Source organism: Drosophila miranda, chromosome 3 (genome assembly GCF_003369915.1).
Source record: "Drosophila miranda strain MSH22 chromosome 3, D.miranda_PacBio2.1, whole genome shotgun sequence".
In the NCBI taxonomy this organism is placed as follows: domain Eukaryota; kingdom Metazoa; phylum Arthropoda; class Insecta; order Diptera; family Drosophilidae; genus Drosophila; species Drosophila miranda.
The window spans coordinates 9,496,093-9,520,082 of record NC_046676.1 but is presented as its reverse complement, the minus strand read 5'-3'; the positions used below and the strand labels follow the sequence as shown (position 1 = coordinate 9,520,082).

Genomic DNA, 23,990 nt, shown 5'->3' with positions numbered 1-23,990 from the left:
TGAACAACAACAAAAAATTAATCTTTTGTGACGGTCTGGTTTGCGGCTCTTTGGATTTTTATTGACAACGATTTGGCCCTGAAGTGGGGCTCTGTGGGGCTGCGGGTGTTTATTTTTGGGTTCAATAAGCTTTTGTTTTGGCTAATTTATGCCATGGACTGGACGGTCCCACTGAATCCCCCACTGGAGTGCCGGGAGAGCTCTTTAATTAAATTTTCAATTTAAAACACTTGACACGCATGCCTAGGCGAGGGGTTCTTGGGGGCGGGGCGGGGTGGGGTGGGGCAACAGCAGGCGCCAACTTTTCATTAAGGAATCTGCGGCGATGTCTAGACCTCATGGAGATGATCGGAACAGAAACCTGACCAGACTCAAAGTGGAAATTAATGCGGCAAACGTGTTTCGTATCGGTTGGGTTTTGTTCTTTTTTCTTTGTTTTTCTTGGCTTTTCATTGCTTTGATAGGCGCCACCTGTTGGGGAAATGTGGAAAGTACATTTTGGTTCGGATAAACCAGGGCTTTATATCTTTCAATTCCATTAAAAGGTCTCTTTAGTCCATCCACTGCTTAGAGAACATCTTCGCTCCCTTCCAGCCATTTACATAGGTAAAACTCTCATCCAAGATCTCATTCTTTTCATCTTTAATTCCCCAATCAATCCAGGAAGTTTCAGCTTTAATTTGTCTCCACTCTCCAGCTTTCAGTTTGGATTTACTTCCCTTAAAGTTATACCGCCTTTCGAAGCAATTCAATTCCTTGTTCCATTGTCGCTTTTCCGACTCTCCACTCTATTCCTTGTTCTGTGCACTGCTTATAGGAATTGGAACTGTTTTTTATGTGCACTTTAACTATTACCAGCTCCAGTTTCAGTTCCACTTCACGTACTCGAAAAAAAAACCCACAAAAAAACAAGTTATTAAAATTTTCACTTAATAAAAACATAAAACATTTAGTTCAACCATTATAAATCAGTTGCTTGGAGTTCTTTTTTTTGTTCTTGGGCAGTTGTTAAAACAAATTACACATAAATGTTGCTTATGCTTATCTCGAATTTCTATCTATTTTTTGTTGTTTCTTTTCAGGTAAGTGCGAGACGGTCTGACCCCATAAACCCAAATAGAATCGTGGCACGCGTGAGTAAAAGCTCCAAAAATTGCCCATCAAAAGTTGTCGAGAGATAAATCTCAAAGAGAGCACACAGATGGCGGTGGGGGCATGGGTATATTCACTTTCTTTCCTTCTTTCTTTTAATTGCGGGGCAGTTTAATTTTGATGCGTGCGTCCTCCTCCTCCTCTGCTTGGCTGCCTCTCGTACTCTGGCTTCTTTTTCGCTCAAAAGACGGTGGAAGGTGGAAGGTGGAAGGAGCAGGTATTACATTCAAGCAGCTTAACCCACTTCCGTGCACCGCATTACCATCATCATCAACATTATCAACTTCATTGTCGTCGGTGCTGCTGTGCAGCTTTTGTGTCGTCCGTTCCCTTTCCTTCCCTTTTCGGTGTATCTCTTTCCCTCGCTGGCTTTGTTTTTGTCGCTGGATTTACCTTTTTAATTTCCTTCAATTACGCCGCACTTGTCACAAGCAGCGCGGCAAGAGAGCAGCGGTGAGAACATATAACAGAGAGTGCAGCTGTTAGGAATATCATCAAGCATGGCAGCGGTGAGAACATACATATATATACATAATAGAGAGTGCCGCCGATATACAGAGAGCAAGTAAGCAGTTCATCGGGAAGGGCAACTTTCAAACTGTGAATATATTTAGTATGCAATGCATACACGCTTAAGTAGAACAGAATCACCACAGCAACCAGTGGGCAGAGCAGAGAGAGCAAAGGATCAACTGAGATCAATTAAGCAGTGCAGCGGGGAGGGAAACTTTCAAAAACAAAGCTCAAGCTGTGCATATACTTGGCAGTATGAAGGAAGTAAGCAGTGCATATTATATATTCGTAAGTAGAACATAATCACCACCGCAAGCAGTGCTCCAACCGTAAAGCAATGCATTCAAAGACCATTGAACGGCCACCTCCGCCCATCACCTCCTCTCATTGTCATTAAACTTGAAAACTCATTTCCCAGAAGCGTGTAAAAGTTACCTTCATTCATTCATTAGCCGCTCACACACACACACACACACAGGGCACTCCAATTAAAAGAACGCTACGAAATGAGAGTGAGAGGAGAAACGCGAGAATCATATTAACATCCAGTGATTGTGCTGCTGAAGACCTGCTACTTAATTATGTAATGTGGCATGCAGCATCATCATCGCCTTCAATCAGCAAACGAACGAAAGTTGCATCACAGCCAACGAAAGTTGTGCCTTTCTAAATGTTGCAAATGTTATGTAGAATAGATGCCGCGCTTGTTGCTGCTGCAACTTCTGCAATTGGAATTGATGCGCCACAAGCTTGGCAGCCGAACCGAACACAAAACCAATTTAAAAGCCCCAAAACAGGCAAAAATCCGACTGATAAAAGAAGGAAGAGCCAAGGCAACAAAGAGAGTATATCAGCAGCTAGCCAAACCGCAGCTAGACAGGCAGTGCAGGCAGTGCAAGCAGGCAGTGCAGGCAGGCTGTGCAGGCAGGCAGTGCAGTGCAGGCAGGCAGTGCAACAAGCAGCAGAATTAGAGGCAGAAGGCAGCCTTTTGTAATGGACCTGACTACAAAATGCCAGGCAGTAAAAACAAATGAAGCCAAAACCGAATGTGTCCAAAGCCAAGTGGATGTCTGGCCCATACAGAGGCAAAGGCAGAGGCCATGTCCGTGCCATGGCTAATGCAATGGCAATGGATAACTAAGACCCGTAACCCTCTCGCTGGCTCGCTGGCTGGCTGGCTGGCTGGCTGGCTGGCTGGCTGGTCGGGCGCGCACTTTCAGTTTTCAAATGGCCAAGACAACAGCAGCAGAAGATAACAAGAAAGTGCAGATAGAGCGGCGGCATAGGCGCACTCTGAATGCGCTTCCAGGGCTCTCTGCCAGAGAGCCACAACATTTCTTATCATATTTCATGGGCAAACATCATTAAAGCCCCGTCATGGGCCAAGGACCAATCAGCTTGGAAGGCTGCTGCCAAGCCGTTCCTTTGGCCAAACATCATGAGCTAGTCATAAATACCCTTTTGTGGTAGTTGGGTTTCGGCCAAGGATGGGGCCACGGCTCGATTCGCTTTTATGGCAAAGTCAAATAGGAAAACAAAATAGAAGTTAATCTAATAACAAAGATTGAGCGCAATAATTTTAGCGATTGGCAGCGCAGATTTACCATGCCATGCCACGGCATGCCATGGCCAAGAGCCCGAGAGCCCGATAGCCCGGGCAAAAGTAAAACCGTCTCGCAGTAAAAGGGAGCGTCCCGAAGAGCGAACCTCTGGCCAGGGACAGAGTCCGATTGGGAGTTGGGGCCTAGAGCCGAGCGTGGCCAAAGTCTCGTTAGCGTTGCAGCTGCTGCTGGAGAGCGGAGACGCTCTGGCTGCCTCAGACGTTCGTTGCACTTGCCGCACTCTGTGCGGCTGCATCTGTATCTGTGGACTCGGTGGTGCCTCGCCAGATAGCGTATCTAATGGATACATTTTAGTGCATACACCGAACGTATCTAATCGGCTAAACGTTTTATTAAATTACGTTAGTCTAAGCTTTTGTTCGGGCTCCAGCTGCTCCCCAGAGTGGGTTGCCCCCGCGACTGGTTTGGTTTCGTTTTATTTCACTTGAAATTTGCCTGCTGACCTTGCGGCGCCCCACCAGCTCCCCGCCGGCTCCCCACAAGTTCAAGGTTAGGCGCTCTTTCTCAGCCATCAACAAAGTTTCATCAAAACAAAGGCTAAAGGGCCCAATCTTGGGTTAGCAGGTGCCTAGAACCATGTCCTTTGTGTCCTGGCTGATGCGGTTTCTTAAGATCAAAGAAACTAAACAAATATTCAAGAAAAACAGACGACAGTCTGGCGAAGTCCTACAAATGAAAATGAAATTGAAAACGGAATCAAAACATGCATATGGATGTCCATGGAAGCCACACCGCATAAAGAAGGGTAAACAGAGAGAGAGAGAGAGAGGGGGACAGGGGGGGGTAGGGGGATGGGGAGTCACGACACTGGCAGCATCATGCAAATAAGCAAATGAGTAAACAAATACCAGAATGGAATCCAAAGAAGGTAGAAGTTTGAAATGCCCTTTAGACATGGGATTCTGAGTGCTTCTGTCTATCCATCTACCCTCCTTCTTCGAAAGGGTAGAGACAGGCTAAGAGGGAGAGGGAGAGGGAGAGAGAGGTAGAAGCTGTGGGCGTTCGGTCGGAATTATTATTGTTGCTGCCTAGGGGGCAACCAGCGAAGAGAGCAAGGATTTGCTGTGTGTGTGTGTGTGTGTTTGTACGAGAGTCTGGCTATAATTGCTTCTGTTGTGTGCCCCCAATCCCCCCCACCCCCCAACAGCAGGGTGAGCAGCAGCCGGAGAACAATTGAAGTCAAGCCCCATTTCGTTGAAGCCCCAGGCTAAAAAGAGTCCACAGCTGGTGTCTCTGTTGCTCCTTGATTTGTTTGCTTAGACTTTAGAGAGAGAGAGAGAGAGAGAGAGTGAGAGGCAGAGGCAGAGGCTGGGTTCTCTGTCGATTTGGGGCTGCCCTTTTTAGCCTGCAGCATGAATTTATTTGTTTTGAAATTTTAACTTTTGCACTCATCCGCATCCGCATGCACATCCACATCCGCAACTGCAGCAGCAGCAGCAGCATCATCATTGCCAGTGATTGCCTTTTTCCCCGCTTCCAGCCCCGCTGCCAGCCCCTCTCCGGCCTAACTCTCCGGCGACTGCTGATTGTGCGGTTTCGATAAGAATGCAACTGCAGTTGCAGTCAGTAGCTGCCACACGAGAGGAGAAGCAAAACCAGAACAGTCAAAGGACAGAGAGCAAAAGAGACAGAGAGAGAGAGAGAGAGACGTCCATGCATGCACATACCTCCTTCGCAAACGATAAATTAGCAGAAAAGGAAAAGGAAGTGCATGACAGCCAAAATGTCAAAAAAAAAAAAACCAAAAAGTGAATACACAAAAGGCAGCAGGGAGAGGGGACGGGGGGGAGTGCCAATAACGAATTTTCACTTTATCCAGCAGAGAAATTAAAAATCAAGAGAAACGGTGCAAGAACAAGTCGCCGAGTGGATGTGCTTTACAACAAAAAAAAAAATGGAAAAACAATTCTATGCAGCCGAATATCCAGCAAAATCCCTCTCGACTTTTGCTTGCTCTTCTCTCTCTTTGTCGTTCCATTGCCAGAGAGAGAGCACCGCTCACGCAAGAACAGCAAGAACGATCTGCTCTCTCTCTGGCACGGCACCAAAGCGCTCTCAGTTGAAAGCGCTACTCCTTGTCGCTCTCTCTACAAATGAGCTTCGGGAAAGCTTCGCCACATCTGCGCTCTCTCTCTTTCCTACTTATATATAAATTCTGTTACCGCTGCCATTGCAAGGGCATTTGTAAGTCACCAACAAAATATTTCCAAAGATATTTCTTCTATTCTTAATACTCCTATTTTTTTCCTCTCAATATTTCTGTTTTATAGCTGCTCCCAAACGTGAGCGCGTGCAAAACTGCTGATCATGCCAGGGGCGGGGGGGGAAGGAGCCTGCACCAGAGTAAGAAGAAGAGTCGCTGAGGGGGCGGTGGAGGGTGGGGAAACAATGAATCGCGTCGAGGAGCAGCATACATTACAGAGAGATGCTTCGCGGCAGCCTCTTCTCCTTCCTCTTCTTTTTCTGGCAGCAACTTTTACTTATTGCTTTGGCTCTCTATTCCTCTCTCGCTCTTCTTTTTGGGTGTTTCTCTGCTTTTGTTTTCTTTTAATGTGCCAGCCGAGAAGTCGGAATAGGAGACGGGAGTCCGCGAATCGGAGTCAGAAGGCGGCGTGTTCTGCTGCGAATTCGTGAAACGTGATGCCAAAAGTCGTTGCTTCGTTTCGTTTGTTTATTTTGTTGGAGGATTTAGTTCTGGTGATACCCTGCTGTTAGTGCCAAAGGTATATTCATGATCTGAGTCGAAAGATTCTCTCAATCAACAACAACAAAAACCTATGTATGAAAGCCTTGGGGTAGTTCTATTTTCTAATAGGTATCCTTGTAGTCGTAATGCTCCGTTTTGGCCTTCTTAGTTTTATGGCGAATTTGTATTTGTTTTGTGGAGCCTGCCCTTGGTTTTTTCCTTGTTCTTTTGGAGGATGCGGATGCTGGTCATGTTTGCTCGCATTTGAATACGAAATCCACCTTTCAGACTGCCATCATCCTTGTTACCGGGAAACCATAACAGGGCATTGTTCCAGCCCTATTAAGGCTCTCACAGAGAGACAGAGAGAGAGAGAGAGAGAGAGAGAGAGAGAGGGCTATGGGAGATGGGATGAAATATGTCTAACGAATGCCGTAGAACCGAAAGTCACATGAGAACTTTTCACCCAATGGCTATACGAGGCCATAAGTAAACCGAAAACGAAAGCCAAATTGGCAACTTTCAGATGTTCCTCCTCCTCCTCCGCCATTTCTCATTCCTGTTTCCGTGGAGAATGAAAAATGTTCGCGTTTCTTGCCCTAATTGGAGGCGAAACGTTTGTCGCACCAAATAAATAATGATAATGGCACCTGGAGCGTGAAGTCGGAGTCCCCCCACCCCCACCTAGTTCCACCGCAAGAGAGGCCATTGACTGAGGCCAAAATGTTGGCTGATTGATTGACGCCTGACTTTGGAGCCTGTTAACAATTTCATTGTACTGTACTGGGCCTCGGAGTCGGCTTGTTCGGGTCGTAATGTAATTAATTGCTTTCCAACCTGTGTCCAAATCACAAAAGGGCAGTCAACAGTTCCAGCGGCAAAGTGGGTCAGCTGTTTGGTGGATAAATAAACGTGTGGTGGCACCACAGCGACCGGTGGAGACGGAGACACATTCAGAGCCGCCAAGAATGTCCAGAGTTATGAAAATAATGAGCGTGGGCGTCGGTGAAGGGAACAGCTGCTTTTCCGACGGGCCCTCGCCCGAAAGCTTTCAAGCGCTCAAAAGCTTCAGCGGCAATGCAGTGGCGCGCTCGAAAGTTCAGTGAACCCCGCCCCGCACTAACTAAGTTTTCGTCTGAATCCAACAGTAAAAACATCAATCAAAGCCAAATTAAGCGTAAAACGCAAAGAGCCGAAACCCCGCCGCAGTCGAATGTAAAGCAAAGATAAAGAGTGGAGACGGAGAAGGAGAAGGAGAGAGAGGGGCAAGAGAGTGCACAAAGGTTAGGCCCGCACCAGAGGGAAGACCCGGCCCGCATCTGCAGTAGGCCCACGGCCCACGGCAATCAATCAACGGGCGGACGGCGAAGCTTTCCAAAGAAAGGCAGGGCAAAAGAGGAAGAGGAAAGGAGACAAAGTGCAGGCAAAGTCGGTGAAGCCTAACAAAAGTTGCAGCTAATTTTAGATCGCAGTCTGCGTCTCTCTCTGTCTCTCGTTTGCTCTGCTTCATTTCCATGAGCGCAAGAGAGTGGTGGGGGAGAGCGGAGAGAGACTGATGTTGATGACGATCTGCAGTGTGTGGGCGCACGCACAAAGACGCAAAATGCTTGCAGATTTATTTCCTTGTCTCTCTCTCTCTCTCTTTGTGTGTGTGTGTGTGTGTGTGTTATGCAAATCTGCCGACAACAACCGTTTCCTGATAAATCCCCCTCCCCCTTACCCCTCCCCTTAACCGTTATAAGCCCGAATGATTTCCACAAATTTGATAAGAACACAGAGGAAAGAGGAACGACGAAAGACCGAGGCAACAAACTTGATTTGATAAGAGAGTGCCAAGAAAGAGGGCTCCCCACTCCACACCCCCTACCCCTACCCCCTTTCATTCGCTTCGTCTCCGTGTGAGGGCCACGCCTTTGCTTCTTCGGGCTTCTTGGTTCGCACTTTGGAAAATTCAATAGAGGAGAAGGGTATCTGCCTTAAACATGTACAAATATATACAGAAAGCATCCACAATGAATAAAATAGCCTTCCTATTGCTTGATTTCTGCCTTCTATAGGGTATTTCTCTAGTTGGTATCTCGGCCAAAGCCACCCTTCTATTCCCACTATATTATTAATGTTATTTTTTTATTACCAAGCGTTACGTGCCCGGCATTCCCAAACAACAAATCAAATCTTTTCCTATGCATTTGCGCATAAAAGAAATTAAAAAGCAATATTTAATCAACGCACATCATCTGCATTTAAAAGAGGCGACTTCAAAGGGCCCTTTTGCCAGCATTTCTGGGGTGTTGACCATTTAACGCGCCCAGCAAAGGAGTTAAAGCCAACTTTGTTAGATTTTTATCACGTGGTTGGTCCGAAGCCAAAGCCGAAGCCGGACCCAGGCTTGACTTCCTTGAAATTCCAGCAATATACATAAAAAAATAACTAAAAAAAAACCAAGAAAGAAAGATCTTTGTGGTCTTGTTAATCCTTTGACGTGATGTCTGTTCATAATTTGTGCTCATATTTCATGGTTTTGCCTTTTTTACGAGTCTTTTGATGGCTCTGGCCTTGCGGCATTTTTGAAAAAAAGGTTGCTGTTCGGGTGGGGTAGGGGGAGGGGGAGGGAGGAGGGAGGAGTGTGCTCTGTGATTGAATATTCTTGAGTTAAGTTATCGTAAATCATGACTGTGACAGTTTCTCTCTCTCTCCCAGAACATTGTTCTACACTGAACAAAAATGTATGCCAAAGAGAGACGCACGGGGATAAATATCATTTGATATCATTTTCATGGGACAGCTGATGGTTCTTTCATGGCCTATAACTGTTTAGGGGGGTCCCACAGTCGGACGAAATGCCAATCGGCGGCTATAAATATACTGAGAGTAGAAGGCAAAACTCTGCTTTTAATTTTAATGAACCATAAAAGATTCACACGCACCACACCACAGGGCAAAGCAGAGAAAGAGTCACAGAAAGGTGACACACACACAGAGGGAGAGAGAGAGAAGAGATCTGGGGGCAGCCAGGGACCAATGTTAATGAAATTTAAATACCTGCTAACCAACAAACAAAATAGAGATGAACGGGGGAGGGGGGAAGCCAGAAAAAAAATGGTCAAAATTCAAAGAAAACTATTAAACAACTGTTTATCCGGGAGGGCATTCCCTATCTGTCTATGGGATCGGTAGAATCTCTGCTTCTCACAGAGCAACATTTGCAACAGAGTTGAGCTCTGTTAACAGCGAAGTAACAGCGAAGCCGGCTGAGGCTGAGGCAGCGGCAGAGGCAGAGGCTTTGCGGCTTAGAGCTCTGGTTCTCGGCTCAGAGTCAGAACTTGGCTTTTCATTAGCTTGGAGCACGTCGCTCCGACCGGTTCGGTTTCTCTAGCGTGTACGGTGCTCAAAGGCCAAGGCAACAAAGCAAAAAAAAAAACAAAGCAAAAAACCCGAAGAGAGATATTTGTGCGCGTGCGCGTCGTCTACCCACACAACGCGAGAGCGGATACTCTTTTCGTTTTTTATGCAAATTTCGCAGCGTTTCGTCACAGTGTGAAAGTAAATGAATTTTTTTGGAGCAAAACAAAAGAAATTTACAGCAAATATTACGAAATACAAATTTTACAACGAATAAAAGAGTGTGTCTTCTGTTCTTCTATGCTCACTCTTCCATGCTGTGTCTGTGTGTGTCGGTGTGTGTGTTAATTGATAAATCTACAACAAAAGTGTCAAATTTAACGGCAAATTTCGTGGATTTCGATTTTTTTGTGGACATACGCGAAAGGTAAGCCATGGAGGTACCAATAATATTTAAAATACAATTAGCGTCATGCTCTGAAAATTGGGTTAAATATGGGTTTGGATATGTTTTTTTTTTTTTTTTTTGGTTGGAAGAGAGATCTATTTCGTTTTGGGTGTCGCATTGATCGGTGAATCGTTTTTGATGATTTGGGGCACTGTGTAATCGATTTTGGTGTAGAAAAATTGGGTCAAATGGGCCCTTGTTTTGGGGTTAAAGATTTCAGCTAAAGTTCTGAAAATGCCGAAAATTTAAGACAATTGTAAATGTTTTTGGATTTAATCGAATCCAAGAGATATAAAAGACAAAAACAAGCTAAAATTATTCAGTTCTTAAGATACCTTTTTAAAAGCCGTAAGAACCCATATAACCCCTATAGCCCTGTTAATACCCAAAGAATCTCCGAACTAATACTTTCCCATCAAAAGAAAACCTTTTGCCTTTTCCCAGCTTTTCCCCAGAATTTATAGAATACCTTTTTTAAGACCCATTCATTATCGGTGTCATGAAATGAGGGCTCCTCCGTCCCCCAACTTAAGGCAGATGCAATTCCCGCATCACTCAAAGCCAAAGCCAAAGCCGTCGCCAACGCATGGAAAACATCATTATATTCTCGAGAGACATTTCAAAATTTCACTTACAAAACAAAACAAAACAGAAAGGCGGTCTCAACATTTTCATATTGTATCTCATTTTCTGGGTCAATAGAGAGCCCATCCTCGCACTGGATGGAGGGCCAAGCCCAAGTCCCGGTTCCAGAGACGGCCCAGCCCTAGAAAATGCCAAAACGGGGCTCTGGCTCTGGCTCTGACTCTGCCCCAAACCAAAAAAGGGATTTCCCTTTTACTAATAGCCAAACGAAAACTTTCATTGCTATAAGAACGACCCCTGGAAAGAAGAAGAAAAGTGTCGGCAGCAAAAGAATATTCAAACAATAAACACTCGTAGGCCATAAATTAAAGAAGTCAGCGATTGAATGAATGCTCAATGAAGTTTTTCGAGAGAATCGAAGAACCCCAGCCAACGGTTCTTTGACGACAACGGGAGGGGGTCTTAAATGGGGTAAGCGGTCTCTTTCGAACCAAATTTGTAGTTTGAAGCCAACTGTCGCTGCATTTCGGTTTCGATTTCCTGTGTATGTGGCATGCCACCTCTGTCGTTTGTGCATTCAGCGCATGATTAATCAAAAGAAAAAGAACCCCTCCCCCAAAAAAGAACGAAATGTATGACAAGTTCTACTCGTACTTCTTGATTACATATTTCCCCACTCTTTGACCGTTTCGTTTCGTTTCATTTTGTTGATTAGTAAGCATGTCGACATTTCAATAAAAAAAACCACACATCATCCGCAAAGGCAGTTCCTCATCAACGATAATAATCTTTTTTTTTTTGTTTTTTGTACCCTTTTGAGAGGTTTTGTGGCTTTGCATTTTAATTGCCAGTCGCCCGCTGTCGATACTTTGAGGAATTGGGCGCGTCTCCAGTGATTGTTCATTCGATTTTGGCTTGGAATCAAATATAGATGCTATATGTAGGCACGACTGAACGTGGGATATGTTTTTACATTGATTTGATTCATTTTGATAACAGATCTGATGATAGCATGATAAACAGATGGCCATGTCTATAGTTCCGCAACAAAACAACATTTACATACCAGTTTTGCATGGGTGGTGGGGGGCGAGGGGGCACTATCTGATGAGTATTCTCCCAGAGTTTCGATTTTACGGCTATGAATGGGAATGGGGGAACGATTGGCCATGGAATACGCATTGTTTCGCATTGGTTTTTACCCCATCGAGGGCACTGCGTTCCATCACCTGGAATGGGAATTTTTTTTGATTTTTATTTTTTGGTTAATCATTCGAGAAATTCCTTAAGTGAATATCTTTACCGCCCCCCGGGCATGCCAGCCTCCATACATATATCATTCTGTTCAGTTTTATTTCCCCCCCGTCATTCTGTCATTCGATCCACATTTACGTCTGGGGGAAAATCTATTTATGGGCTATTTATCTTGTTTTTCGTCCAGTTAAAGCACTAGGATTTTTATGGGATGTTGGTGATTAATGCATTTCAAATACCAACTGTCGAGAGAGTTGGCTAACACACACACACACACACACACACACTTGAACACTTTTATATTCCCGCAGAATTGTGATAAAAGAAAACCATTCTCGCGGGGAAAACTCTATAAGTATTTCTGGCTTGGGGCAAGACCGTAGCTGGTAATACTCTAAATGGGATAATTTACTGCGCTTTTCTATTACCAATTCCAAAGGATCGTAGATCTGATGCCCCACCTACATGTGGCAGAAAACGCGAGCAACAATAACGATTTCCACACTTGACAAATGAAAGAAAAAGAAAAATAGAAGATAAAAGCAAACAAAAATAGACAACTCAAGAATGGAACAGTCGGCGTTAATTTTTCATGGCGGGACAACCAGACAAGAGAATATTATTTCATTTATTTACATCACGACGATGGATAGGGCGAAGGGGTAGAAGAAGGGAGATGGAGACTAAACAAACTCAAGCGTTGTCCAGGGTCCGGCACGTCATTAGTCACGCCGAGAGAGAGAGAGAGAACGAGAGAGGGAGGTGGAGTGGGATAGGGGATAAATATAAGCCACAAAGCTGTAAGCTATGAAACCCGCGGCCAAAGCGGATAAAAAGTAATCAAAAGTGCTAAGAACGGCATAATAAGGCGACTGAGAGCCGGAGTAGGAGCGGAGAGAGTCGAGAGCTGCGAGAGTGGAAGGAGTGGAAGGAGTGGAGCACTGTGGATGCTGTGGCTGAAGAAGGTGCTCCTCTGCGCCACAGAAAAATGCTTGACAAAACTGAAATGAAATCAAATAAAGAAAAACGAAGAAAGAGAAGCATAAAAAGCGTCGCCTTGGCAGGAATAGTGCATTTATGCAGGAGGAATATCAAAGAGTGGAGAGCGGAGAGTGGAGGGCGGAGAGTGCTGAGTGGAGAGGGTTTTAGTGCAAAGAGAGAGTGAAGACTTGTAGGGGGAGTATAATTGGAGAGCATTGAAGGAGGTATATCAAGGTGCATTCGCACACTTCCCACTCGCGCGCTCTCTTTGTCACGCAATTGGATCAAAATAGGCACCTGTTGTGGGGAGTGCACTCTTGAGATGCCTCACCTTCCAAAAAAAAACGCCTTGGGTGGCTCGTTGGCGTTGCCTAAGCGGCTTCCCTGAGACGGGCGCAGAATTTCTTAAGCCGCAGCTTAAAGTGGTGACAACAGCAAAAGCTACAGCTACAGCTACAACTACAACTACAACTACAAAATCTGTTGGTTCTCCTTTTCGGTGCAGTCGGCGACGGAGTTGGGTTGCATTTTGTAAAACTCTTTAGTGTGATTAATGTGCCACACATACACACATGCACCCACGAACCCACACTCGGGCTCGGTGCCAGCATGTGTGTATGTATGGGTGTTTCCTTTTATGAGCTCTTTGGCTTACAAGCAGGTCGTGCTCCTTACACTTTTCCTTTTCTACTTCCTTTGCCCCGCCCGGCAGCCACTGAGCCTTTCTTCCCGCTTTTGCTAGTACTGGCTTTTGTTCGGGACAAACAAAGACCGAAGGCAACGTCAAGCCATGTCACGCCACCCACCTATGCGCAGACATGTTCTGTTTGCACACACACACACACAATCGCACACTCGCAAAAGCCCACATACGTACGTGGATTTACAACTGCACAGCCCTCTAATCCTTTTGACGTTGCTTTTATCGCACTTGCCTTCGACTCCTTTTATTTCGCCTGCAGCCTGTGCCCCTAGGGTAGCACCAGGCTATGCTATATGGTTCCGGGATTTCGACACAATTAAAAAAAACACAGTATTCACTTTTTCGCATTTTACGCGGGGCGCGACGGCAGCAACGGTTGTTAAAAGCGCGAAAAAGACAATAGTGTGACCCTTGTTGATCCCAGAAATTAGCCCAAAACTAATACCGATATTCTATTGATGCATCGATAGTGAAATGGCGAAACGAGTAGAAGTATTTTATTTCTTGATCTATATCGATATGCTTTTACAGCGCATCGACTAGTCGTTTATTCTTGCCCGCTTCCTTTTCTTTTCTTTCCGACTGCTTTCCGTTTCGTTCTCTTCTTTTTGCAGTTGTTGTTGCTTTTTGGTTTATTTTTTTAAGCTGTTGCGTATCTCATTATGTGCTCGGCTCGGCTCGGGCTGCGTCTTGGGTTACATATGTATGTATGTACATATCTTTCATAAGCATAACTCTCCCTGTTTCGCCCCGATCTGCAGCACTCGCTTACACATATTGACTCTTTGGGGGCTTCATTTGCTCAAGTGTTTCGCCTGGGGTCGACTCTAGTTCCTCCCGGGGGCTTGGTAGCAGACAGTGCAACAGGCAGACGACACTCGGGGCCATCAAACTGTGGCAGGCAGGCAAGCAGGATGTTGAAAAGGATTCCGCAAAGGCAAAACAAAAAAAAAAGCGTCCGCAAAAAATTGTAAGCCTTTTGTGGGGCTTCATGCGAAGTCATCTTTCGAGTATGTGTCGTGCCAGTCATAAATTAAGTGGGTTTCTTCCCTTCCTCTGCCGCCTGTATTTCCTTCTTCTTTTTTTTTTGTCAGCTTGGATCTTCAGGTCGGTCGGTGGCTGGTGGCTGGTGGCAGGCTGCTCTGCTCTGTTGTGCCACTTTCCCGTTGGGGCGCCTCAGCGCACAAATTAATTAAGACATTTTCGATGAGATCAACGTAAATGCGAGACGAGGCCAAATACAAATTACGAGCACTCCGCACGTGAAACTGTGTCATTGTGTGACATCAAAACTTACAAACAACAACAGAAGCAAAAAAGGAGAGTAAAGGAAAGAAGAACAGCAGCAACAATAAAACAGAAACGAGCAGGAAAAAAATCCAGACACGTACAAGCCAGGAAACAAGTCGGTCGGTCGGCCGGTCGGTCGGTCGGTCGGTGGCTGTTGCCGGACCAATACCAATCCTCTCCTGCTCGGCACCCGAGACTCCGAGACGATAGCGGCGGCATCAATTTTTGTCCAGTAGCCGAGAAAATGTCACGTTTCCACATAAGTTACAAAAGGCTTTTGGCCACGTTGAGCGTGAGAATTGCCAAGTCTTAGACGCTCTCTATGTGCTTTCCTGTCCAGGAAAAGGTACTTTCCATGGTGAAAATTAATTGCCGACCGTGTTGGCGTCTCAGCCTTTGTCTGGCAATTAATTGGAAAGCAGATCCACTAAACACAAATACAAAATAAAAAGGAAACGTGTAGCGAAATGTGTAGCAAACATTTGAGGTTAGATTGGGCTTGCTTGGGGGCCAACACAGAGTTGTATGCGATAATCGAATCATAAAAAATCAATTAAATTTTCAGCCTTAAGGAAATTTTTCGCGTTGCCTGTTAATGGTCGCGGTTGTACGCCAGGGGCTAAAAAAGATTTAATAACTTTTTCGGACAAACTAAATTTTTTGCAGGTTATATGAGCCAATATTAATTCCAGATGCATCTGGTTTTTGGTTGCCCCCAAGGCTCGAGGGCTCGTTAAATGCTTTATGAGCAAACGTCGCTTTATGGGCACTACGGCAGCTGCTGCTGCTGCTGCCGCTGCCGCTGATGCTGTAACTGCTCCCGATGTTACCATCGTTATTCCTGTGGTAGCCGCTACCGGCTATAGACGGGGCACAGACGCACGTTTCAGTTCAAATGGAAAATTAATTAGAAGATGGATGCTCTTCCGGGCCGAAAGCCAAAGTCAATTGGCCAGCTGATGCGACGGCCCGGCCACTTTGCTAATTGCCAACTAATTTGCTGGAGTGAATCTGGCCATATCCCTGTAATACCTGTATGCCATATGCAAATGGCACAACATTGATCGTGTGGCGGGGGTTGGGAAATACAGCCCGCCGCCCGCGCACACATCTGCCGCTTCTATCTGCATTGCATGGCAGCATGGCAGCATAGCAGATGTCTGTCCTCTTCTTGGGGACTCTTGTAATCAGCCACATTTATGTTTGGCCATAAAATATGCAAATATCCTTTAAGTACTTTTAATGTCTTGCCATTTGTTGGTCGGTTCAGCGGTCTCTGTTGGCCCATGGCCATATCGACTCCTGTCGCTCGCCTCGCCTCGCCTCGCCTCTCCACCTGCCCCTCCTCCATAATGTTGTTAATGGGATGTTTGGGGCATTGTCGCAGTCGTCTTGTCTATTCTATATGTATGTATGTGTGCATTTTGCTGCTTGCGTTTTCATTTTGTGCACTTTGCCATCTTCTTCTTTTTCGTCGTCGTCGTCGTCGTCGTCGTCGTCTTCGTCTCCTTACTTTATGGGCCTCATAAATAACACCCTGTCCGTGCGCTGTGCTTGTGTGTGTGTGTGTGTCCGCCTGCGAGTGTGAGAACTTGATGCGGATTCTGCTGATCCGCAGAGACGGGAAAATATTTTAAGTTCGAGCCAAAAGTGGAAATTGTAACCAACATTTCATTCAACTAATGTCCATTCGTGCACCAGCAGCGCGGCAGAGGTGCAAGCGGGGTTTCTTTGGGTTTTTATTTTGATTGTAAAAAATACCAAATATGCAAATACCGGAAATCGATAGCTCGATTAATCGATTGCCATACTTACCGTTTGGTTTGTTTTTCAATAGGATTTTATTTCTTTTGGTAAATTTTGATTAATTTCGTCTTTAAATCGTCTCTATTGCAGAACTCAAAGATCAAATAAAGGACACTACCAAGGCTGACATCGAAACAGCTGGAGAGCTAGAGAGTCTGAGAGCAGCAGCAGCTTGTAGAAGAATTCGCACACTGTGGCCAGCGGGTGGAGAGTAAATCGAACCGAATGCAGTATCTCAGTTACGCTCTGCAGACATCCACGCGACTGCTGACGAACCAGAACCACCACAACCAGAATCAGTATCAGCCGCATTCAGCGGGGGCGCCAGCTGCCACCTCCACGCCCACCGACGAAGACATCGCACACGCCTGCTGCAGCCGAGGGGCCCAGTTGTTGAGACAGCGCCAACAGGAGCTGGCCAAGCGGCGCGCTCTCGAGGATCAGATCAACGCCAACGCCCACGAGTTGGAGTTTGAATTGGAGCCAGAGGAGGAGGAAGAGAGCAAAGCGAGCGGAAGCGAAACCGAGGAGGGAGCCGTGGGTGGAGAGCAGCTACGTCAGCCAGTCCAATGAAATTTACTCTCATTTAATGTTCAACTGGCGCGCAGCAAACTGCTCTCGTTCTTCAACCGCGACATGGCCGCCACCGATGGCCAAATCATATTGGCCGCCTCCCGATTCGGCGATGCCACGCCCGTCTATTTGCGCGACTTCTCCAAGCAACCCCTGCCAGCGGTGGCCAAGATCCTCAAGGGCCAGCACCAGGCCCTCGGCGTGCCCACCCTCTCGGCCCCCTCGCTGCAGAGCACGGCGCTGTTCCTGAGCGCCGGCAAGAAGTACCAGATCCTCGCCCAACCCATCAAGATCAAGGAGGGTCGCAAGCCCACCAATGTGGGGGCCAAGGTGCTCATCCCGGAGACCTATGGCGGCTACTTTGAGCTGCTCAGCGAGGATGGCCGCTCGACGCGCTGCATCGACTCGGTCCTCGAGCTGTCGCGTCGCCGCAATGCCCGCGTCCTTGTGCGGGAGACGTTCCGCTGCCAGCAGATGAACCGCACCATCCACGCGGGCGAGCTGCTGACCACGATGAACGACAACGGCAAGTACCTGCAGTGCCGCAACATCAAGGACGAGATCATCAATCTGCCACTCGATACCAAAGCCAAGTTCTCGGCCATAGCGCGCGAGGACAGCATCAGCGGTGTGCACACCGTCAAGAATCTGCTCCTCAAGCGGATGCCAGTCATTGTGAGGTGAGTAAATGGTTTCCAGGTTTCCCTTCCCTACAGGATCTCTACTATAATCCTTGACCCCAAACACACACAGACTCGTCCATGGCAGTGCCCCCAAGGGACTGAAGCAGCCCTTTGTCCCCGAACTGCGGCTGCTGGGATGCGTGGAAATCGATCGGATCTTTGCCCTGCCCCTGCAGAAGGACACCGATCTGGTGCCAGTGCCGCTGAACGCCAAGATCAAGCTGCAGCGGGTCAAGAACATGGAGCAGCTGGAGCACTTTATCGAGTACACACGCTTCCTGGAAAAGGCCCAGCGCCTGCTGGCGGATGCGCGCGATCGCCTGCAGATCGTCGATCTCAAGCTGAGCGAGAAGGAGAAGAAGGACTCCAAGTTCCACAGTCGGAACGGCAGCGGCAATCGGCTGCCGGTGGTGATGCTGCCCTCGGCCGCGGGCATGGCCAGCGGACTGGCGGAGAGCGGCTATGTGCTGCGCAAGAGCGCCAGCTGCGACTCCTGGTCCAAGCAGCACCAGCAGGCGTTGAACAGCGAGATCGCCGAGGAGTACAACGAGATCGATCACATTTACGACTATGTGCGGGGCCTGACGCCCCTCTCCAAGGGCCTGGCGCGCTTCGAGCCCATCTGCGAGTCGCCCACACTCAAGTCGCACCACACGGACAGCGGCAGCGGCAACTACTGCAGCCTCATCCGTGCCCCCATCCCCCATCAGCAGTCGAGTCAGCAAGCCGCCTCCTCCTCCGCCAACAACAACTACAGCAGCCTGGAGTCGAACAAGCATAGCAGCAGCAATGGAGCCAACGGAGGCAACGGCCACCACCAGCATCCCCATCAGCACCAGCATCCACATCCACATCCACATCCGCATCAGCATGGCCATGGCCATCACATGGTGAATCATTATCACCACAGCCATATACAGGAGGACATAAAGCCGGTGCCGCCGCCGATTGAGACGATACCCGGCAAGAAGCCGGCGGAGAAGCGTCAGCGTCCCACTCTACCAAAGCTTTACATCAAGAATGCCAATGCCCACAGTGCCGGCAGCAGCAGCAACGGCAACTCCACGGGCACCGGCACCGGCACCGCCACCACTCACAGTCACAGTCACAGCCATAGTCACAGTCACAATCACAACCATCTGCAGCAGCAGCAGCAACAGCAGCAGCAACAGTTGCAGATGCAACAACAGCCGACGACCCCCAATGGAAATACGGCGAATGCTGTGGCCAATGCGGCTGCTGCTGCGGTGGCAGCTGCCCATCATCATGGCTCCTTGCACAACCACTCGCACAGCTCCCATCCGCACGCGCATCCCCATCCGCATCCCCATCACGGCAAGGTGCTGACGCCCAACAATCATTTGCCAGCCAAGGAGGCGCTGGAACCGCAATCGCCGCTGTTTCACATCAGGTAAGGATGCGCTTGTACCATCCCAGATATCCCCGAGGGAGACAAGAAATCTATCCATTCCTCTCCGTAGGTACAAGAGCCTCAGCAGCCTGCAGTTGACGCCGGACAACAATAATACACCCATGACGCCGCCGACGATCTCAGCCCATGGCAAGGCAGCGGCAGTAACGGCATCGAACGCATCGCCCGGCACACCACCCGATGTGGTGCTCAAGTGCGGCAGCATCCTCAATGCGCACGGCTATCTGTCGTCGGGGGCACCGGGCACGGCTTTGGGGATGCCACATGCGCACAGCCGCAGCTCCAGCAGCAATAACCATCACAATCCGCGCGAGGGGACGCTGGACTCGTCGCGTAGCGGTGGCCGGACATCGGGCGACTCGAACAAGCTGCCGGAGAAGAAGACGCGACGCTTGTCACGGCCCAGGAGCCTGTCGAATCTGGTGTGGGACTTGCGGCCATCCAAAGAGAAGTCCAAGAAGAAGCTCTATATACATCATTTCGATCAGAGGCAGCAGGCGACGTTGTATCTTTAAGATGTTGACGATGATGATGATGATGATGATGATGATGATGATGATGTAGAAGTAGCTAAAGATGATGAAGATGATGAGGAAGTAGCAGAAGATGATGTTAATGATGATGATTCGTTACCAACTCGTTTCTAGCTGCCATCGACCCCCAACAACAGAGAGATCTACAAAATACAACCCAACCAACCAACAATAAGATGGAAAACTACAAACATTTGGAACGCTGTGTGTGTTCCTGCAGGTGGGTGCCAAACGGGTGGGCGGCTGCTGGGGAGGCGTGGCAATGCAAATCGTGCTGCGTTTTGATTGTTTTTTTCCTTATTAAATTCGTGCAAAAACTAGAGACTTGAATTAAACAAATATTAAACTGGGAAAACTAATATTTCTCTCCCTCTCTCTGTGGCAGCTTTCACCAATTTAAATAGCTTGCAGCAGCAATTTTTAATTAACATTGAATTGTGCCTTTCCCTGCTATGCCCCAAGAACGACCGAAGTTCCAATGAAATATTCAACAAGAATATATCTAAATGGAATAGAAACGATTAAATGAATGCTTGAAGGAAGCCCCTGAAAGGAGATTTTGAAGGAAGAATCGTATAGAAATGCTGACAGAACACACAGCAACAAATATACACACCGCACACACACACACACCCACACATCAAGTCTATAAAATTGTGATTTTAATTTTATGTTTAATTTAATAATTACTTGGAAAACCAATTTTATTAATTTTATGGAAAAGCCATTCATGCGAATCAGTCAAATACGAGAAAAAATCAACACAAGAAAATTTCACAAAAAAAAGCCACAAAATAAAGATTAAACATACTTTATATACGAGTATATATATATAGATATATATATGTGTATAAAACCGAATGGCAATGTCAAAGTGTAACTAAAAAGTAAGAAATATTACGATTACGATTATAACCGTGTAATCATTTAGTGGAAAAAAACAAACACACACCTAAAATGTATCTAAAATGAATTTATAAGTTAATGCAATCGATTTCCTCCTCATAATTTAGATGTTGTGCAAACTGTTGATCGAATGCAATCCACACTTACATATAATCGAATAGCTCTCGTTTAGCAATTAGTTTCATCTTTTTACCACACACTCTGCTGGCAAATCGCAAATCGCAAATCGCAAAACGCATTGTCTTAGTCGTTTAGTCTGTACATTTTAGTTGTATTCAAACAGCAGCTTATATGGCCTACAAATAGAGCGTATCCATACATACCATATACTATACAATATACTATAGAAATATAACTTGTATTTGTGTCTAAATAAATGTCTCAGATAAATAAATGTATATGCAAAGCAAAGCAAAGCACGTTGAAAGTTGACTTGTCTCTGGATACGAGGCCCATTTGGGCGTGTGGGCGGGCGAAACTATCCCCAATGAAAGGTAAATGGTCTGGAAATCCATTCGAGTCGACAATTACCAGATCGGACCATAAGTGTGCGACCCAAGCAGCAGGTGAAAACGATTACGAGGGGGAATTTCTATCATTTACCGATGGCAAAACAATGTAAACGGTGCTCAAAGAGTGTGCAAAGAGCGGAAAACAAGTTTGAAGAGCTATAAAGGGGGTTAAGGAATGCTTACAAAAGGTGAAAAAGGAAGAAAAAGGGTAGGTTGTAGTATCTTCAACCGATTTTGAAGAATATCTTATAAACAGGAACCTATTAAACCCAATTGGGATCTAATTTGAAGAGCTATAAAGGGGATTACGGAATGCTCACAGAAGGTAAAAAAGGAAGAAAAAGGGTAGATAGTAACTTCAACCGATTTGGAAGAATATCTTATAAACAGGAACCTATTAAACCGCACTGGGAGGAATTTTTCAAACTTTTTTCTAACCATATCACCCCCCTACTCACTCAAAGGTGGTAGACCTTTACAACACACCGAAAAAAGCTATAGGAATTTCCATAAATATTTGAAATCAAATGGATTTTCGGTTACAAAACGTGCCTGCCGCTTAAAGAATCTAAGCGAATGGAAATTATAAATTCCCGACACGAATTTCTATAATATATTGTACGATGTGATCACACATAACTCTGTATAGTATTTATTGTTGTTTGTACCAAGTCGTAAACGATCTGAGCAACAAAAAGCAGACCCGGTCTGACCAAAATCAATGAAAATTGCGCAGTTTTCTAAAAATAAAAGGAAATCCGAAGGAGAGCGAAGGAGAGAGAAAAACAAAATCAGTTTAAATAAATGAACGCATGCCAAATGCTTCCTGGCCGAGACAATGAGGCGAAACACCTGCCTCATAGACACCTGTCCGGGTTTGGGCAAAGAATCAAATTAAATCTCAATTGCCCGGGGAATGGTGGGGGTTGGGGGGGATGGTGGCAATGCGGAACCGAATGTTTTATGAAGACCAAATTGCGTTAATACTCGTAATTAGTTGCAATATCGAGAGACTCCACTCCGGCAGGCGAGTTCGTTGTTCAAATCTTTCGTAATGCTATATGCAAATACATTGTAGTCCCCATTCGATGCTGGTGCTGGGGCTTTTGCTGATGCTGGTGCTGGTGCTGTGCCTGTGTCTGTGGCAGGAACTGTATCTGGAGCTGGAGCTGGAGCTGGAGCTGGGGGCAACGAATTGAATAACATGAAAAATGCGCTTACATTGCGATATCATCACGTTTATGACGTTGCCACAATTAATCAGCCGCATGCAACCGGGGAGAGGGACAACAGAGGACAGAGAGGAAACTCTACACAGTGTGGATCGTCTCGCACAGCTGTGGGCCTTGGGGTCCGTCGGGGAGGGTGTGGGGCAGGGAGAACAAAACCAACCCATAAACGATTCTCTGCTCATCAAATGTGCAATTTATAACAACAACAGACGCCTACGCCATAGACCTTTGGGTCCCACAGAGTCTCGGGTTCTGTCTGAGGCACTGACGGGAAGAGACCTGCATGTTGCCCAGCCATTTGCTACAGTTATGGCACCAGGAAGACTGCATCTGGCCCCAGACCGGCATCCAAGCAGCTGCCCCATACCAACACTCCTGTGAAAGATCTCTTCTGGGCGATTTGTATCTGGATGTCTGTTTAAACTGTGTGTAAATCGCCCTAAACTACGCATCAGTTTCGGTTTCAATCTTGCCAGAGCTATGGACTCTGTGTTTTCTCTCTCTCTCTCTTGCATGCTGCTCTTCGCTATTCTTCTGTTTCCCCTCTCTTTCGGTGCTCCAGCGAATGTTTATTTTGAGGAAGTGGCTTCGTTTAGCGTGCAGCTTTATCGCGATATACGGGATGCGTGGCGATATCGGTATAGCGGTAACAAATTGCCTTCCATTCTGCTGCAGCGTTCGGCTTCTCTTAATCTTTGTCTTCTTTTGATTCTGGGTAAATCGTGGCCCAGTTCGAAAACGCTTCCGCCATGCAATTAAAAGTTCCCGCCGCTCAATTACGCAATCTATAGAGGAGGATATTGAGAAAAAGAGACATCTCTATAAGTTTCACAAACAAATTACACGTGTTTATCTGTACAGTGTGTCCAGTAAGTATACTGAAATTATATGTACAACACTTTCTTGACGTACTGTACTCACACATAGTACCTGCAATGATGTGTCTTTTCTGTGTGTAGGGGTCTTTGATCCATCTGATCTGCAATTACGAGCGCGGGAGGGGGGGTGCTTTAACGACTTGTTTGGTTTACTTCTCTTCGGCGGCAATTGCGCAACTGCTGCAAACACAGCAACAGGAACAACTGCAGAAGAAACAACTGCTGCAACTGCCTCGATAATCATTCAAATTTACAAGAAAACAATCAAAAAACAAATTCCTAGAACACAAATCGACGAAACTCATTTCATTTCAATTAAAGCTGCACGCCGCTCGCTCCACGGACTGCAGACTAGAGCAGAGCAGAGAGCAGCAGCAGCTCGGGAGAAGAGTCCATAAAGGAAACGAGAATAGCCGAAAGAACTCTGGCAGCCACAACGATTAGTAGATGCGCTACACTAGGGAGCAGTGTGAATGTAAATGGAATTATTAATTGAACAGGCAATCGTTAAATTTCTGTAAAATTAGTATCATATGTGAAACTCAGATTAATCTCCTTTCCAGCCAGCCTATAAAAATCGGTATGCTCAGTTTTGGGTAGGGCATCAGTCATGAGAGCGTGCAAGAGCCAAGCGGGAGTAGAATCAGCAGCGGCAGCGGCAGCGACGTAGGGAAAAAAATCCCAAAGAAAACAAATTTAAATAAGACAAACGTCAACCAATTACCGTCAATCGCATTTCCCGCAGCAGCAACAACAGCAGCAGCTTCGGCAGCGAGAGCGAGAAGGAAAGGACGCGCTGCCAAAGCAGCAAAATTGCCAATTTGGGGGTGGAGGAAGAGCACCAACGGGAACGGAACAG

The 23,990-nt window shown here is 46.5% G+C and overlaps 1 protein-coding gene across 3 annotated transcripts in view; it reads left to right on the top strand.

Moving 5' to 3' along the window:
- LOC108160106 overlaps positions 1–20,544 on the top strand; it is an 80,704-nt gene extending 60,160 nt beyond the window's left edge. For 2 of the 3 annotated variants that reach the window (XM_033391070.1, XM_017293896.2), the window contains exons 4-7: positions 16,473–17,635; positions 17,709–19,049; positions 19,120–19,823; positions 19,989–20,544. In XM_033391070.1, coding sequence (XP_033246961.1) covers positions 17,019–17,635; positions 17,709–19,049; positions 19,120–19,585 — 2,424 coding nt within the window. In that variant the 5' untranslated portion in view covers positions 16,473–17,018 and the 3' untranslated portion in view covers positions 19,586–19,823; positions 19,989–20,544. Of the gene's footprint in view, positions 1–9,309; positions 9,743–16,472; positions 17,636–17,708; positions 19,050–19,119; positions 19,824–19,988 lie in introns of those variants that run through there. The other variant, XM_017293898.2, reaches the window with a different exon arrangement.
- The last annotated feature ends 3,446 nt before the right edge of the window (positions 20,545–23,990 follow it).